General features: G+C 65.9%; 2 protein-coding genes across 3 annotated transcripts in view; one reads left to right on the top strand and one right to left on the bottom strand.

Moving 5' to 3' along the window:
• AP3D1 (adaptor related protein complex 3 subunit delta 1) overlaps positions 1 to 11,385 on the top strand; it is a 36,065-nt gene extending 24,680 nt beyond the window's left edge. For both annotated transcript variants that reach the window (XM_057708922.1, XM_057708923.1), the window contains 17 exons: positions 684 to 829; positions 1,166 to 1,307; positions 1,639 to 1,710; positions 2,272 to 2,347; positions 2,678 to 2,871; positions 3,177 to 3,250; positions 3,376 to 3,553; positions 3,806 to 3,862; positions 4,383 to 4,505; positions 4,687 to 4,833; positions 5,041 to 5,088; positions 5,310 to 5,499; positions 5,676 to 5,764; positions 5,855 to 5,940; positions 6,502 to 6,623; positions 6,722 to 6,801; positions 10,254 to 11,385. In XM_057708922.1, the coding sequence (XP_057564905.1) occupies positions 684 to 829; positions 1,166 to 1,307; positions 1,639 to 1,710; positions 2,272 to 2,347; positions 2,678 to 2,871; positions 3,177 to 3,250; positions 3,376 to 3,553; positions 3,806 to 3,862; positions 4,383 to 4,505; positions 4,687 to 4,833; positions 5,041 to 5,088; positions 5,310 to 5,499; positions 5,676 to 5,764; positions 5,855 to 5,940; positions 6,502 to 6,623; positions 6,722 to 6,801; positions 10,254 to 10,349 (1,920 nt within the window). In that variant the 3' untranslated portion in view covers positions 10,350 to 11,385. The remainder of the gene's footprint in view (positions 1 to 683; positions 830 to 1,165; positions 1,308 to 1,638; positions 1,711 to 2,271; positions 2,348 to 2,677; positions 2,872 to 3,176; positions 3,251 to 3,375; positions 3,554 to 3,805; positions 3,863 to 4,382; positions 4,506 to 4,686; positions 4,834 to 5,040; positions 5,089 to 5,309; positions 5,500 to 5,675; positions 5,765 to 5,854; positions 5,941 to 6,501; positions 6,624 to 6,721; positions 6,802 to 10,253) is intronic.
• On the bottom strand, positions 11,370 to 15,632 carry IZUMO4 (IZUMO family member 4). Its single transcript, XM_057708924.1, has 11 exons — positions 15,398 to 15,632; positions 15,235 to 15,315; positions 15,042 to 15,113; positions 14,584 to 14,610; positions 14,402 to 14,477; positions 14,169 to 14,216; positions 14,072 to 14,086; positions 13,744 to 13,761; positions 13,515 to 13,529; positions 12,534 to 13,189; positions 11,370 to 12,206 (listed from the first exon to the last, which is right to left on the bottom strand). The coding sequence occupies exons 1-10, from the start codon at positions 15,609 to 15,611 to the stop codon at positions 13,099 to 13,101; spliced, it is 657 nt and encodes a 218-aa protein (XP_057564907.1). The 5' UTR covers positions 15,612 to 15,632; the 3' UTR covers positions 11,370 to 12,206; positions 12,534 to 13,098.
• Positions 15,633 to 15,963: the final 331 nt, after the last annotated feature.

The raw sequence follows: 15,963 nt of genomic DNA, 5'->3' as shown, positions 1-15,963 counted from the left end.
GTTGGTCGTCCACAGGGCGAGCCCAGCAAGGTGGGGTGGGGGGGGGAGGCGCCGAGTGGACAGTGGACGCGTGAGGGTCTCTGGTCGGGCCAAGGGGAGCATCAGAGGTGACGTCCTGGTGGGTGCTGGCCGGGGGGGTGGAGGAGAGCTGGTCTGACCGGAGCTGGGCGAGGTGTCTGGGTGCCGGCAGCCTGGCAGCTGCTGCTCGGGCCCTGTGGTGACGCAGGGTCTCAGTCACCCAGACCCCCACACCAGCGGTCACGGGCAGGTGTGTGATGAGAGCCTGTTTGCTGGCCAAGGGCCGTGAGCCCGGGGCAGCTGCACTCTTGGGAGCTGCATGCAGGCGCCCTGGTGCCTCCCGGAGGCCGGCGCTGCTGCTCGTCAGGGCGATTGCTTTGCAGGGCTGCGTTCCTGTGCCCTCTGACCCTTTGTCCCGCTCGGGAGCCTGTTTCTGTCCCCCACTGCCACCTGGAGGAGACGGCAGCTGGGCTCGTCTCTTCCTGGCTGGGCCCCACGCCCCCCGGTCTCTCACATAGTGTCTTGGACGTTCTCGGTGGGGCTCTGGCTGGGCGTCCGCGTGGCCTCAGCGATGCCCCCCCTGCCCCTCCACCCCGTGGGGGCTGAGTGGCTTGCAGGGCCGGTCCCCCGCTGGCTCCATCTTGACGTCTCCATGACCCCCACAGGCGTCCTGCATCTTGCAGTTGGTCAAGCACGTCCAGAAGCTTCAGGCCAAGGACGTGCCGGTGGCGGAAGAAGTGAGCTCCCTGTTTGCCGGGGAGCTGAACCCGGTGGCTCCCAAGGCACAGAAGAAGGTTCCAGTCCCCGAAGGGTGAGCCGTGCAGCCCGTCAGAGGGCACGGAGCCGGGTGGCAGGAGGGCCGGCGAGAGCAGGAGCGCAGCCCGGACTCCCTGGGGCCCTGCTGTCCCCACCCCGTTGCTGTCTCTGGGAAGCAGGTTGCTGGGCAGCCCTCGCCCGCAAACCTTGGGGGCAGTGTGAGACTGTTGGGGGGCCGGGGGGGAGCGCAGGCGCCAGGGCCCCTGGTCTGCCTTGCCCGCTGTGACCCGGCCGCCGCCCAGCCTGCTCGTCCTCGTCTCCAAGGACCCGGCAGCGTCTGGGGCCAGGCGTGCAGGCCGGAGCCTCCGTGTGACCCCCCCGTGTCCTGCAGCCTGGACCTGGACGCCTGGATCAACGAGCCACCCTCGGACAGCGAGTCCGAGGACGAGAAGCGCGGGGCCGTGTTCCAGGACGAGGAGCAGCGGCACGCCCGGCAGCGGCCGCCCGAGGCCGACGAGCAGGAGCTCGCACGGGTGAGGCCCCGGGGGCGTTGTGGAGGCCGGGGTGGCCTCTCGAGCCGGCCGCCCCGGGAGACCGTGGGCCTGATGTGCGCTCCGGGCCTGGGGTGCGGGGTCCGCCTGCTGCTCCCCGCCTCCCGCCAGGCCCTGCCCCGGCGCACAGCTCCAGGGCGCGTCCCGCCTGCTGCTTGCCTGTCCCCACAGCCGCTTCCTCCCACCGTCAGCCTCCGTCTCCTGTGGGTCAAGGGCAGGGCGTGAGAGGGTTGAGGGGTCCCAGGCCTGGCGTGTGGAGGGGGCGAGGGCTCCGTGTGCCCGCTGACACGTGCACGGCATCCTGTCCCCGCAGCGCCGGGAGGCCCGGAAGCAGGAGCAGGCCAACAACCCGTTCTACATCAAGAGCTCCCCGTCCCCCCAGAAGGTGAGGCCGACGTGCTGGTGCTCCAGGCGCCTTCCTCCGGCCCGTCCACGCTCTGTCCACGGGCCGTGCAGGGCTTTCGGCAGGTCCAGGGGCAGCACCACGCGGGGCCCCTGACCCTCACACCCGGGGGGCCGGTCCTGCACGGGCGAGGTTGGGCTGCCCCGCTCCGGTGGGGAGGGAGGGGGCGCGCGGGGCCCCGGGGTCCTGCCTGGTGCTCCCTCCTGCCTCCGTCCCTTCTGCCCAGCACGCCCATCAGCCGCGTCAGGCTCCCCCGGGAGACGTGGCTGCACGGGGCGCGTGCTGCACGCTTTCCCGGCTCTTGGGATTTCCGGGTCACCCCTCTGAGGGGCTGCAGACCGTCCCCCGCTACACCTGTGTCCTGGGGCGGGGAGTGCTACGTCACCGTGGTTCCAAGCCTGCACTGTTTTCCTGGCTTGGAGAGGACAGAGATTCAGATGAGACAAATGGGGAGTCTTGTGCCCCGTCCTCTGGTCGTCCCCACTGACTGCCTGCCCCATCTCTGTGGTCCCTCATTCTGGGGCCTTGGTGTCTCCTCTCCAGCGGTACCAGGACGCACCAGGTGTGGACCACATTCCCGTGGTGCAGATTGACCTCTCGGTGCCCTTGAAGGTGCCAGGCAAGTGCCCAGGGGCGAGGGTGGCGGGGCCCTGGGCCGGGTATGGGTGCCGCCTCGGGCCCGCGCCCCTGGCCCAGCTCCGCCCCACACCCCATCCTGCATCCTTGTCCCAGCAGGGAGGGGTGCGCGCTGCGGCCCCCCGAGTCCAGCCCCACACCTCCCGCCGCCCTGGGGCCCCTGTCTGTGTCCTGGTGGCCAGGGCAGTGCCCTCGCGTCCCCTCCCCGGGGCACAGCTCTCGGGGCTATGGACGACCCGGTGGCCGCAGGTCACTGCTGGCTGGGGCGGGTCTGCGGCCCTGGGCTGAGCGCCACGCTTGCGCCCGCTGGCAGGGGTGCCCGCGTCCGAGCAGCACGTGAAGCTGGGGGAGGAGCGGCGGCACCGGCAGAGGCTGGAGGAGGACAAGAGGAGGAAGAAGCGGCGCGAGCGTCGGGGCGCCCGGCGCCACAGCTCGCTGCACACGGAGAGCGACGAGGACATCGCCCCCGCCCAGCGCGTGGACATCGTCACTGAGGAGATGCCCGAGGTCAGGCGCGGGCGGGCGTGCTGGGTGGGCGGGCGCCTCTCCGATGCGGGCCACGCCCTCACGTGGGCCTGCCCGCGGCGGCTGCCTCTGGCCCGAGGTGGCCCCGGTCGGCTGTGTCCCGTGTGCCGTGGGCAGGTGGCCTCCGCCTTTCCGCCCAGTCACCTGCGCTGACCTCGCTGTCCGCGCTGAGCACCGGGCCCCAGACCAGGCGCCCCCGTGGGGTTCCGAGAAGGGAACCTGTGAGGCCGGGCAGGGTGGAGGGCGGGGCGGGTGGACACAGACTCAGGGCTCCACTCCTCCCTCAGAACGCCCTGCCCAGCGACGAGGACGACAAGGACCCCAACGACCCCTACAGGGCCCTGGACATCGACCTGGACAAGTGAGCACGGGGCTGGTCCTGCTCTCTGTCCTCTGTTTACTGCGTGGCGGGGCGAGTGGAGGGGCGGCTGGGGGGCTACCCCTCTCCAGGCCTCATCCCAGCCGCCCCTCCTGTGACCCCCCCAGGCCCCTAGCTGACAGTGAGAAGCTGCCCGTGCAGAAACACAGGAACGCCGAGAGCGCCAAGTACCCCGAGAAAGAAGACGTCTCCCTCGTGGGAAAGAAAAGCAAGAAGCCCAAGAAGAAAGAGAAGAAGCACAAGGAGAGAGAGCGAGAAGAGAAGAAGAAGAAGGAGGTGGAGAAGGTGAGGGGCCACGCGACGTGGCGCCCACGTGGGCGGGGGGCCCTACACAGGCTCCCCCTGCGGCAGCGCGACTCTCCCGGCCGCGTGGTCCCGGCGGGCGCGCGTCCCCGTGCTGGTAGCGCTGGGTGTGCGCGGCTCCCTGCCCGCTCGGGTCCTGTGGGGCCGCAGCGTCCTGCGCCTGGTGGGGCAGCCACGCCCACTTGGGGCCCATCCTGCTGCTCTGGCCAAAGGCCCGTGTTCCTGTGGTTTCAGGGAGAGGACTTGGACTTCTGGCTGTCCACCACGCCACCTGCTGTCACCCCGGCCCCGGTAAGAGCCTGCCGGCGACCCGTGCTGGCCCCGCGTGCCCCTCGGCTGCACACCTGCGCCTTCCGGCCTCGGAGAGCTGCCTCTCAGACGCGTCGGGGGCGCCCCCTCAGGGCCTGCCTGCCCCGGCGGTGGAGGGGTGTGGCGGGCCCTCAGGCAGACGCACCAGGTCTTGGCTGGCGCGGTCCTGTGCCTGGGGTCTCGCCCAGGCAGTGGCTGCGTGGCCGGCCCTTGGCGCAGGGCCCAGGCCCCCAGAGCCCAGCAGCAGCCCTGAGCGGCCGCTTTGTGTTAGTGGCTGGGGTCTGGGGGCTCTGGGATCCGGCCTCAGGGCAGGCCTCCTTCTCCCTCTGTGGGTCCAGCACTTACTGGGGGCCGCATGTCTGCATACAAAGAGTGCGCCTGGTGCCGAGGGTGGCGGGTCACGGCAGGGTGTCCTGGGCCAGGGGAGGTCGGGGCCGAGGACGCCGGAGCCCCGATCCTGGGCCCCCGCTGCCTCTGCAGCCTCCCACCTGGCTCCCTGCAGGAAGAGCCCAGGGTGAACGCTGTGGTCACGGCCGCTAAGGAGGAGCAGGAGGAGCCTACGGGAGCGGAGCCCACGGGAGAGGGTCAGGACGCTGGCGAGGACGGGGAGCAGGACCCCGAGAAGGTGGGAGTGCCGGACACAGGAGCCAGGCTGGGGGAGGCGCTCGCCCACAGCCCAGATCCCGCCGAGGGCGCTGCGGTGGCTTCCCGCCCCCGTGCCTGCGGGGTCTGACGCCGCGCAGCGCGGCTGGGCTGTGCCTCGCCAGAGGTGCGCGGGGCTGAGCGGAGTCCTATTCCTGTTTTAGAAACTTTCCAAACATAAGAAGAAGAAACACAAGAAGGACAAGGAGGAGAGGCCGAAAGACAAGAAGAAATCCAAGAAGAGGGCGCCTCCGAGGGAAGGGCAGGCCGAGCCCGTGGAGAACGGCGGGCTGGACGAGGAGCCCCTCCCGGTGAGGCTGCTGCCCGAGCGTGTCGGGGGCATCCCGGCCAGCGTCAGGAGCCCCGAGGGTGCGGACGCGTGGGGTCCAGGACCCGTGGGGGCTGCCTGTCCCGCGTTCTCGTGCTCCCAGTGTTTCCCGCTGGGGGCACCTGGCCGCTGACCACATCGCCCCCAGGTTCTTGCTGCCGGGAGCTGAAAGGTTCCTTTTCTGTTCCAGCCCATGTCCAGTTACTCCCTCCTGGCTGAGAATTCTTACATCAAGATGGTGAGCCGCATGCGGGTTTCGGAGGTTGGGGCCAGAGGGCTCGGGGCTCCTGTGTCTGCCCGTGAGGTGCGTGGAGCACCGCAAGGCCTGCCGGAACTCCGGGTCCTCGCACGTGCCCTTTCTCACACATGTGTGTGCTGGGAGAGCGGGTGCTGCCCACGCTCCCCAGGCCCTCCCTGGGGGGCTCCCCTGCGCCACCGACCCCCGGCCTTGCTCTGCAGACGTACGACGTGCAGGGCAGCCTGCAGAAGGACAGCCAGGTCACGGTGTCCGTGGTCCTGGAGAACCAGAGCAGCAGCTCCGTCAAGAGCATGGAGCTCAACGTGCTGGACTCGCTCAATGCCCGGCTGGCCCGGCCCGAGGGCGCCTCGGTCCACGACGGCGTCCCCGTGCCTTTCCAGCTGCCCCCCGGTGAGTGGCCCCCAGGGCGCCCAGCAGCCTGGGATCCTGCCCGTCATCTGGCCCCCCCTCAGGGCTGAGCCTGACTCCCTGACCTGGGTGGGCCCGCATTCCTGCCCCCTGCCGGGTGGGCCCCCCCATCCCGTGGTGCCCGGTGCCGCTGCTCAGGCCCGCGCCCGCTTCGCCAGGCGTCTCCAACGAGGCCCAGTTCGTGTTTACCATTCAGAGCATCGTGACAGCGCAGAAGCTCAAGGGGACCCTGTCTTTCATCGCCAAGGTAGGGGGGTGGGGGCACCCCGAGGCCATCCTTGTCCCCGAGCTCGTGCGCCCACCCTGCCCTGCTCACGCGGCAGCCCTGCTCCCACAGAACGATGAAGGCTCCACCCACGAGAAGCTCGACTTCAAGCTGCACTTCACCTGCACCTCGTACTTGGTCACCACGCCGTGCTACAGGTGCGCCCGCCCCTGGCTCCCCGCCTCCCTGCCCCGGGAGGCTCTCCGTACCATCACCTTGGCAGTGCCCTCTGACCCGAGGCGAGGGTGTGTGTGCAGCGCTGGGGGACTGGCTTGTGGCCAGCGCACGACACCCAGCGTGTCTGCCGCTCAGCACAGGCCCGGCGGCCCGCACAGCAGGTGCTGCCTCCCTCCCGTGCTGGGTGCTGGACGCCCAGGCCCCGGGCGTGGGCAGGGCTGGTCCTCCGGAGGGCTCTCCGGCGCGCGCACGGCCCCTCTCCTGTGTCTTCTTGTGCTTATCCTTCCCCGCACGGCTGGGTTCTGCTCTCCTGTTCTCATGAGGATCCCAGTCACGTCCTATTAGGGCCCCGTCCCCAACACAGTCGTGTTCTGATATCCTGGGGAACAGGGACATGGTTCAGCTCTTGCCTTCTTACAAGACCCCGGGAGACACTGAGCCACAGGCCCACAGCGGGGGTGCCCACCTGCCGGGCGGGAGTCTCCGTCTGCCCTGCTGCTGGGCCCTGGTGCCACCCTTGCTGTCCTGTGTCCCTCCTACAGTGACGCCTTCGCCAAGCTGCTGGAGTCCGGGGACCTGAGCGTGAGTTCTCTCAAGGTGGATGGCATCAAGATGTCCTTCCAGAACGTTCTGGCAAAGATCTGCTTTCATCACCATTTTTCTGGTAAGACTGGACGTGGCCAGGAAGTGGCTCAGCCGTCTTCCCGCACACGTGGCTCGGCCCCGCCCGGTGGCCGCCTCACCCCATGTACTCTGTTGCAGTCGTGGAGCGCGTGGACTCCTGTGCCTCCCTGTACAGCCGCTCCATCCAGGGCCACCATGTCTGCCTCCTGGTGAAGAAGGTGAGCCCCGGGAGGCCCCAGGCACCCTCTCTGCTTCTCCCTGGCGGGGGTGCAGTCTGGCGCTCTTGCTGGAGGCCTGAGCCTGTGCCGGGGAGGAACGTGAGCCTTTCTTTTCCCCGCCTGGCCTCGGCATCCGGGCACTGCCGCGTCCCCTCCTCGCGTTCCCGGGACGAGATTGCGTGTAGTTGGTAGTTCTTCGTGCGCATCGTGTAGAACTCAGCAAGGAAGTCATCCGGGTCTAGGGGTTTCTGTTTTGAAAGGTTTTTATCTGCAGGTTCAGTTTCGTTCTTTGGTAGTTGTAGGACTCGCTGCTTTATCTGTTTCTCATTGGGCAAGTTTCGGTAGTTTGTCGTTCTCAAAAGATTAATTGGTCCATTTCATCCAGGTAACGGAGTTGATGGTGGGTCCAGCCGTCTGGTTCTGTTCTCGTCCTTTTAGGTCGGTGGAGATAATCTTTCATTCCTGGTGTTGGTAATTGGTGTCTTTTCTCATCTTTCTTGGTTATCTTGGCCAGAAGTCTTATTTTTCCATTTTGTTGGTCTTTTGAAAGATCAGTTAAATAACCGATCTTTTTAAAAAGTTAGGGACTTCCCTGACGGTCCAGTGGTTAGGACTCAGTGCTTTTACTGCCGTGGGCGTGGGTTCAGTCCCTGGTTGGGGAACTAAGATTCTGTAAGCCGAGTGGCGCAGCCCAAAAAAAGTTAATGTTTTTTTAAACAATAAATTTTATTGAGTTCTGTTGTATATCTCCTTACTTCTGCCTGCTTTGGGTTTATTTTGCTCTTTTGCAAGCTGCTTAAGGTGAAAACCTTAAACCTTTACAAGAGACCTGTTTCTTCTAATACAGTGTTTAGTGTTATAAGTTTTCCTATAAATACCGCTTTAGCTGAACCCTGCAAGTTTTTATGATTCATTTTCATTTCTCTACACTTCAAAACACTTTCTAATTTTTATCACTACTTCCTCTCTAACCCATGGATTTTTTTTTTTTTTTTTAATTTTATTTGTTTTTGGCTGTGTTGGGTCTCCGTTGCTGCACGAGGGCTTTCTCTAGTTTGGTGAGTGGGGCTGCAGGCCTCTCATTGCAGTGGCTTCTCTTGCTGCAGAGCACAGGCTCTAGGCGTGTACATGGGCTTCAGTAGTTGTGGCTCACAGGCTTAGTTGCTCCACAGCATGTGGGATCTTCCCGGACCAGGACTGGAACCCGTGTCCCCTGCATTGGCAGCAGGATTCTCTACCACTGTGCCAGCAGGGAAGCCATGACCCGTGAATTTACTCTGAAGCGTTTGGAGTTGCCTGTTGCTTGCTGGCCACTGGTTTCTCGTCTGACCCGTCAGGCCGTTGAGGTATGCTGAGGCTTGCGCTCTGGTCCAGGATGCGGCGGTTCTGGGCGGATGTTCCCCAGGGGCCTGGAAGCCTGCGGTACCTGTCACCTCAGCCCCGCTGGTTGGTGGCGTGTTCGATTCTTCTGGATCTTGCAGATTTTCTCTGTGCTGGCCCTCGGTGAGTGAGCAGGGACTGTGCGGCCAGGGGTCGTCAGCTGGTCTGCCGCCCGGTTGGTCAGGCTGTGCTCCGTGTGTGAGAGCCTGTCGTTGGCTGTGGGGCCGGTCAGGATCGTGGGATCTGGGCGAGTGGAGCCTCCCCCCGTGGCTGCGCCCGCTCTGCCCGGGCTGTGTTCTCTGCTCTGAGGTCTGCCTTGTCTGGTACCAGGATGGGCACGCCTGCTCTCGAGTGGCTGGTGCTCGCGTGCTGCGTCTTTTGCTGCCAACTTGCCTTTATCCTGGTACTGGAGAGAAGTCCTGTTGCCGCTGTGGAGTTTGGGTCGCGTGTCTGTGTGCGTGCCGTCTGGCTCTGTCTTTCAGTTGTCGTGTCGCAGCCATTTGTGCATGACGTATCACTGGTGTATCTGTTCCTGTGTCTCCGGTCTGTCTTCTCCCGCTCCCGGCTTCTGTGGCGCGTGTGGGCGTGACCGGCGTCCCATGTTTGTCCGTGTGTCTGCCTGGGGGGCTCTGGGGATTACCTTACACTCTTGGTGTTCAGGGTCCACATGGAACTCAGGTGGAGCACGCAAACCTCACCCCCCAGCCCCTGACCCTGGCTCCGCACGGGCCCCTGTCTTAGGTTTTGCCTTTACAGACGTTGAAGACGCCTTGCAGCACGTGACAGGTTCCAGAGACCGGAGTGGGGGGCCGGGGGGGGCTCGTGCCCGACCACGCCTCTGCGTCTCTGCCGCTCTCGTCCCTCGCACTCCCCCCTTTCTTCTGCACCGTTTCCCTGTCTGAAGAGCGTCCCTCAGGTCAGGTCTGCAGGCTGTGAGCGCTCAGGCTCCGCCGACGGTGCCTCTCCCCGGCTGTGGGGCTCCGGCTCTGCCAGTCTTCCTCTCAGCACCTCGGGGACAGGCCGTTCCCCCTGCTGCCTGTGCTTCCTGACCAGGAACGTGTCCCCTTTTCTAGGGAACGCATCGCGTTTCTCTGCTCGTTTCCGGTTTGTCTCCGTCTTCAGTTTTCAGCAGCGCGTGAGGTGCCTGGGAGATGACCTCCTGGGCCTCGTCCTACCTGTGTGAGGTCGGCCGCGCCTGCTGGGTCTGTGCGCGTGTGTCTTTTGCACAACTTGGGAGTTTTCAGTTATGATTTAAATGCCTTCTCAGCGCTGCATTCTTCCTCCCCTTCTCTGCAGTCCCTGCTGTGTGAATCTCCCACCTTTTGTTGCTCCGCCCACCCCCACCCCACCCGCCACCCCCTTCCTGCTGTCTGTCCAGATTGGGTTACTTGCATCCGCCTCTCGTCAGGGTCATTGACTCTTCCGTCGTGTCTGGTGAGCTTTCACCTCGGCTGTTGTGTTCCAGTCTGGGCGTTCCGTCGGGTGGTCTCCACTCTCGCATTCCTTTGCTGAGACATGTTCTCCAGCATGGTTGCTTATGGGAGGCTCATAGTAGCTTCTGTAAAGCCCGACGTCCACCTCTGCCTCGGGGGTGCTGGTGTCATTTCCACGTGAGCCGAGACTTCCCCAGTCTCGCGGTGCTGTGTGGTTTTGGACTGTATCCTGGACACTTTGAGTGGGAGGAGACCCTGGGCCGCCTTTCACCTCTGTGGGGGGCGCTGACACATGGGTTCCAGCTGCAGGACGCCTGGCCCACGCCCTGCGGTTTTCGTAGCCCCGCCCTCTGTCCATGGAGCTGCCTCTTGCGCGCCCCCGTGGGCCCGGGCTGGGAGGCTGGGGTCGCTGCCTCTGCCGTGCTCTGACCGTCCTGGGCCTCTGCGGTTCCGGCCTTGGTCCAGGTCCTGCCGCTTCTCCCGCGGGAGGCACGGGGCGCATTGTGCCTGCCCCTGGAGGGGTCCCACCAAGAACCCCTGCTTTTGATTATCAAAGCGTCCGGCATAGGAGAGGATTTTCAGAAACTGGAGACTTATGGGTGGTGTCTCAGAGTGCCGGCCGTGGTGTCCCCGCTGCAGGGCGAGACGTCCGTGTCGGTGGACGGGAAGTGCAGCGACGCAACGCTACTGAGCAGCTTGCTGGAGGAGATGAGGGAGACGCTGGCCACGTGCTGAGCGCCGCCCGCCGCGGGGAGGGCTGCCCGCTGTCCCGCCCGCTGGTCCAGCCGGGAGATGGCCGCGTCCGCCGTCATCCACTGTGCAGACACTGCGGTTTACGTTGCGTCGGTTTATCCTGTCATCTGGTTTTACTTTGCCCCCTTCGCCCTCTCTGGCGAGAAGCCCCCTCCCAGTCCCAGGCCAGCAGGGGCTCCTGTGGCCAGAGCAGACTGTGCACGCGGCCGCAGGGGCTGCCCGAGGGTGAGCCTGACCGCCATCCAGGCCGGGACCTGGCGGGACTGCATGGAGACCGGACGGGGTGGCGCGCACGTCCCGCTTTTGTCAAGTCACCTGAATCCCATGAGTCCCCAGATTCCCTGCCCGCTGGCAGCTGGGGGTGGGAAACGGGCCAGCTGCTCAGCTGGAGACATTCCTCTTCATCCCTCACACCGAGGGTCGCGTCCTCCCCCGCCCCGGGCACACGGTGGGAGAGGGGCGTGCAGACGCGTCCATCACATCCCGTCCGTCCCGCCACCGTGTCTGTGTGTCCACTGAGGGAGGCGGCAGCGGGGGGTCCCAGCCCCGTTGGCGTCCGAGCCCGGTCAGGTGTTGGGGTGGGGGGTGGAGAGCTGGGATTCTGGCCCTTCCGCTCATCACTGGACGCCCTGCAGGTCTGTGCCTGCACGTGCAGCGGGGCCCAGTCCTGGGCTCCGGCGGCCCTGACGGCGAAGCACGTGCGTCTGGGGGCGGCTGGGCCCCTGAAATGCACCTCAGGGGCAGGGAGGGGGACCCCAGCCCACCCCCGTGAGACTGAATTTTCCTCAGAGATGATGGTCCTCAGTGATGTTTTAACTTCTCCTTTTGATGAAAACTGTCACCTTAGCATGTAGAGTAACCTATTACAGAATCCTGTGCAGTGATTCTACAATCTGGAACGTGTATGATGTGTTACATGAGAATTTATTTGCTATCGACATTCCCGTATAAAGGAGAGACGTATCACGCTGCTGTAATGATTTTGTGTCAAGATGATCCAATAAACTTGCAAAACAGATGTTTACCTGTGGGGTCTCCTGCCCGCGGCGCAGTGCGCCCCCAGCCGGGGCACCCTGACCCAGCCTGGGGGGTCCGCTCACAGCCAGGTCGCCGGGCAGTCCCTGAAGTGCGCGGGGGCAGGTGGGGCTCCACGGCACCCTCGTGGAGGCTGCAGTGGGCAGGGGAGCCCTTGTCCTCCTGCCATGCGCCTCTCGTCCCCTTGGGAGGGGACGTGGTCCTCACACATCCAGGCCCCTGGGCTCCAGTGGTGACAGCAAGGAGCCACCTGACCCCCCCCACCGCCACCACGGGACTCTGAGGGGTCCACCCATCTCCCTCCCTTTACCAGGGAGCCCCATGTGTGAGGGGTGTGCGGGGAGAGCAGAAACATGACTGAAACAAGGAAAGTTGAAGCGTGCCCCCCCTCCCGATTTCTTTTTTTTTTTTTTGGCTGCACCAGGTGTTCGTTGCGGCACGTGGGAACGTCGTTGCCGTGTGCGGGGTCTTTTTACGTCTGTTGTGGTATTGGGATCTGTGGTGTTGGGATCTCGTTCCCCTGACAGGCGTTGAGGCTGGGCCCCCTGCCTTGGGAGCCTGGAGCCGTAACCACTGGACCACCAGGGACGTCCCCACACTCATTTCTGATCTCCAAAGCAAGAGCAGGGCAGGATGGGGCGTCCAGACACTTGTGTACAGGCCCCAGGGGTCAGGGGTCAGCAAGAGCAGCTGCTGGAAGGAGAGCCCTCTGCTGTTTTAATTCTCCATGTTTCCGACGGCTTTGCTGACGCCGCGTGGACGGAGGGCCGTGTCAGCGGACGGAGAGCCCAGATCAACTCCAGCCTGAATCCCAAAACGTGGGCGGGTGCAGAGCCCCCCCGCACGGAAGCCCCCTCGCGCACTGGGTGGGGAGAGAGCCCTCGGGTGGCGCCCCCCCCCCACCCCGTCATCGGCCCGCCCCAGCCCCACTCCCGGGGCTTGGGTTGTCCCTTCGGAGTCTCCCACGCGCTGTCTCCCCGACGTCAGCAACCTTCCCGGGCAAGCAGAGGCCAGTGTTCTGTCAGGGAAACCTCGGCAGGAAGGTGCCGGGCAGGGGCCCCTTAGCGGGGGGAGGGTGTTGGCGGCCGCCCAGGCCGGGAAGGGCCAGCCCGGGAGCTTGGAGAATGGTACCTGCGGGCACGGAGGCCACTCCCATCTGCTGGACGGAGGTTGAGCCCTGGATCAAGCCAGTCGGGGCCTGTCTGCTCACTACCCACGCGGGGTGTCTCCTCAAAACCAGGCAGCTGAGCGGTGGGGACAGCAGTTCCCGTGCCTCAGGTGAGGTGCAGCCCGCGTGACAGCAGCGCCAGGGTGCCCGGAAGCGCAGCCTGGTTTTCACCAAACAGCCCCCCTTCCGGTCATGAAAAGAGCGACCCGCCCCCGAAGGCTGGTTGCCGTGCTCGCCCGGGAAGCCCGGCAGCCCTGCCCCGCAGCCCAGGACGCGCCTCCCCTGGGGCCCCAGCCTGGTGCCCCAACAAGGACTGCCCTGGGGTGAGAAATATCAGGGATATTTAATCATGCCATCGAACAGCTGCGATCCCGCCGGGCACCCACCCTGTGCTATACACAAACCCATCTACCTCCCTTCCCCTCCTGCCCCGGCCCGGCCCAGGCTCCAGGGCGGGTGGGGCGCCCAGGCAGCTCCACCCGGGGAGCCCTGGCCCCGAGGCGGGGCGATCTGGCTGCCCGGCCACCCTTAGTGCTGCATCAGGCACTCGGAGGCGTTTTCCAGAGTCAGGTAGGCCAGGTGGGGGGGCTCCAGACACGTGAGGCTTGGTGATGTCAAGCTGCAAGGGGAGACAGGTGCTGCCAGTCCTCCCTCCCCTCCCCCGCCTCGCTCCCCTCCCCGGTGGGTCTTGGCCAGGGGCCCGGGCCCCTCGTCCCAGCTGGGGCATGTGACAGGGCTGCCGACAGGTTCTCGAAGCCGAACTCTGAGGCCCTGCCTGTGCTCACGTCCCCAGGACAGCAGTGGGGTCACACCCAGCACGACTGGGGCTGCAAAGGGAGCACTGGCTGGGGGGGCAGGGGGTTCCGATCTCTGGCTTAGGCACGAGCCGCACCCCTGGAGCCCGCCCAGGACCCCCGTGGCCCCCCGTCCGCTGGGTCACTCACAAGGCAGGAGTGGTTCTGTGCGTCCAGGTGAGGAGGAGGAGAAGCTCGTATGTTTATTCACGGAGTGATGGCTCGGGCGTGGTTGCAGAGGTGACGTCCACGTGTCCCGGGCACAGAGAGAGCCCCGCCCGGCTGTGCCCACCCTGTCCAACACCCTGTCCACCCCTGCTGACCCGGACAGCCCCACACGACTCCCCCCGCCAGGAGGACGGGCCTGGGGGGGCCTTACCTCGTGCTGGTGTCCTGTCTGAAAGACATGACGGGGCCCCAGTTAGCTCCAAGCTTCAGGGGTGAGGCTGTGCCTGGGGCCCTCAGGCCCCTCCGCTGCGGCGCACGTCCACCAGGGGGTGTCCTCCCCAGCTCTGACCACAGCCCTGCCACTCACTTGGGGCAGAGGTAGGACCTGACTAGGGGGACCCTTGAACCTGCTGAGCTCAGGGGCGCTGGAGGAAGAGGCTGGGCCCCGAAACCCGGGCCAGGTGCCTCCCCCTGTGGCTGCCCCGGCGCATACTCACCCACAAGGACGCACACACAGCCTCTGGGGCAGGGGAACTTACTTGTGCCAGTCATTTCTACAACGACAGCAGGTTTGGAGCCAGGGCCCAGGCGGCCTCTATCGGGGTCCCCTCCCTGAGCCCAGCTGCCCTGACTCACATGTACTGGAGGAGGCCCTGCACTGCTGTCTCCCACTGCACCGATGACCTGCGGGGACACAGGTGTGGAGGGGGCGCGGCTCACATTCAGGAGCCAGCGGGGGGGGGGGGGGGGGGGGAGGGGGTGGCTTCCATCCCCCCTACCCGGGTGATGAGGGGCTCTTCCAGGCAGAGCCTCGGACCCTGTGGGCAGGGGGCCCTCAGCCCAGGCAGCCGCCCGCGCCTGAGCCCTACTCGCAGTTGTAGCCAAAGCAGACGACGTGCGAGTCCGTGCAGTTGGTGCAGGAGATGGTGTCGTACTGGAAGATGCCTGCAACACACCAGAGGCGGCCGCGGGCGCCCCTCACCCTCAGCCTCTGGGGCCCTGAGCTGCCCCCACTGCCGCCCCCCCACACACCGGACAGAGGCTCACTCACCACAGTGACGCTGACAGTCGATGCGGCCTGTGGGGGGATGAGAGCACAGACGGCGCCTTCTTAGCAGGCCTGGCCTGTCCCCCTGCTCCAGCCCCCTCTCCCAGACTGCCCAAGGCTCAGGGCCTGTCCGTTGGCCACTTAGGTGGGGTGGAGCAAACCAGAGGAGAGGGCTGCAGAAAACTCTCAGGCCTCCAGGGACCGGCTCGGGGAGGTGGCAGGGACGGGTGGGACTGGATGCAAAGGTCCCCCCTCAGGGCATAGCCCTTCTCCCCCCTTTCTGTCCTTTCCGAGTTCTGATACCCGGCGGCACCGCGCCAGACGCCCCATTCACAGTACTCCAGTCTCCGCCACGGCCGGGCTGGGACATCTGGCCTGGAGGGAGACTGAAATACTGCCGTGGCCCTGGGTCCTCCGGCCCTGGGCAGCACCCTCCCTCCCCAGCAGTCCTGCTTGCTCACTTTCGATGATGGCATTCTGGATGAGGCGCACCTGCTCCCGGAAGATAGCTCGCAGCTCGTTGGGGAAATACCCTGATGGGGGGAGGCAGGGCGGGTGGGGTGAAGGTCAGGCGCAGGCGGCGGGCGGACCCGAGGTGACCTGGGGCGGGTGGGCTCTACCTCGGTTTCCCCGGCGCGGCGGTCGCCCCCTTACCCGGGAAATACATCTTCCCCTGGTACAGCTGATCCATCCTCTGGTACACGGCGTTCGCCACTTGGTTCAGCTTCTCCCGGGCTGGGGGCGGCAGGAGGGGGCGGGTGAGCGGCCCGGGGGCCGGCGGGGCCGGGGGCGCGCCCGGACGGGGCCCCGCGCTCACTGATCTCCGCGGGGATGGCCAGGTGCAGCTCCTTCATCGTGTCCTGGCTCCAGTCGGTGAGCAGCGAGCCCGACACGGGGATGTCGCCCACCCACCAGGACTTGAGGTTCACGTGGTGGCGGTAGAAGGAGAACTTCTCCGAGAAGTTGCCGTGGCAGTGCAGGCAGCCGCGGGCCAGCGCCGCGCTCAGGCCCAGGCACAGCAGCAGCGCCATGGCCCGCCCCCGCCCGCCGCCGGCCAACCGACGGCGCCTCTCGCGCCACGCCCCTCCGCCGCGCACCAACCAACGGCGCCCCCTCGGCCCGGGCCCCGCCCCCACCCCGCCCTGCAACCAACGGCTCCGAGCGCGGGTTCCTTTCTCAGGCCCCGCCCAAGAGCCGCCACTCCCAGAGGAGGCTCCACCCCCTGTTGGCCCCTCCCCCTGACCGAGCCCCACGCATGCGCTGTCAGCCGGCGCGAGCTCCTCGTTCCCGGCGGGCCTCTGCTCTCTGTACCGAGCAAGCTCCGCCCTCAGGTCGCCCTGGCCCCGCTTCCGGGGAGGCCTGAGCCTGGAGCGGAAGTGTATC

This window comes from Hippopotamus amphibius, chromosome 15, assembly GCF_030028045.1.
Source record: "Hippopotamus amphibius kiboko isolate mHipAmp2 chromosome 15, mHipAmp2.hap2, whole genome shotgun sequence".
NCBI classification, from domain to species: domain Eukaryota; kingdom Metazoa; phylum Chordata; class Mammalia; order Artiodactyla; family Hippopotamidae; genus Hippopotamus; species Hippopotamus amphibius.
Note: the sequence above shows the minus strand (reverse complement) of the source record. Positions and strands in the feature narration are given on the sequence as shown.

Bases quoted from the DNA above. Each gene is read 5' to 3' on its own strand.
- IZUMO4 (XM_057708924.1), bottom strand. From the start codon at position 15,611: ATGGCGCTGCTGCTGTGCCTGGGCCTGAGCGCGGCGCTGGCCCGCGGC. The intron at 15,316-15,397 runs GTGAGCGCGGGG...TGCCGCCCCCAG, and splicing joins GGCCATCCCCGCGGAGATCA to CCCGGGAGAAGCTGAACCAA. The intron at 14,611-15,041 runs GTGAGCAAGCAG...ATCCCCCCACAG, and splicing joins CCAGAATGCCATCATCGAAA to GCCGCATCGACTGTCAGCGT.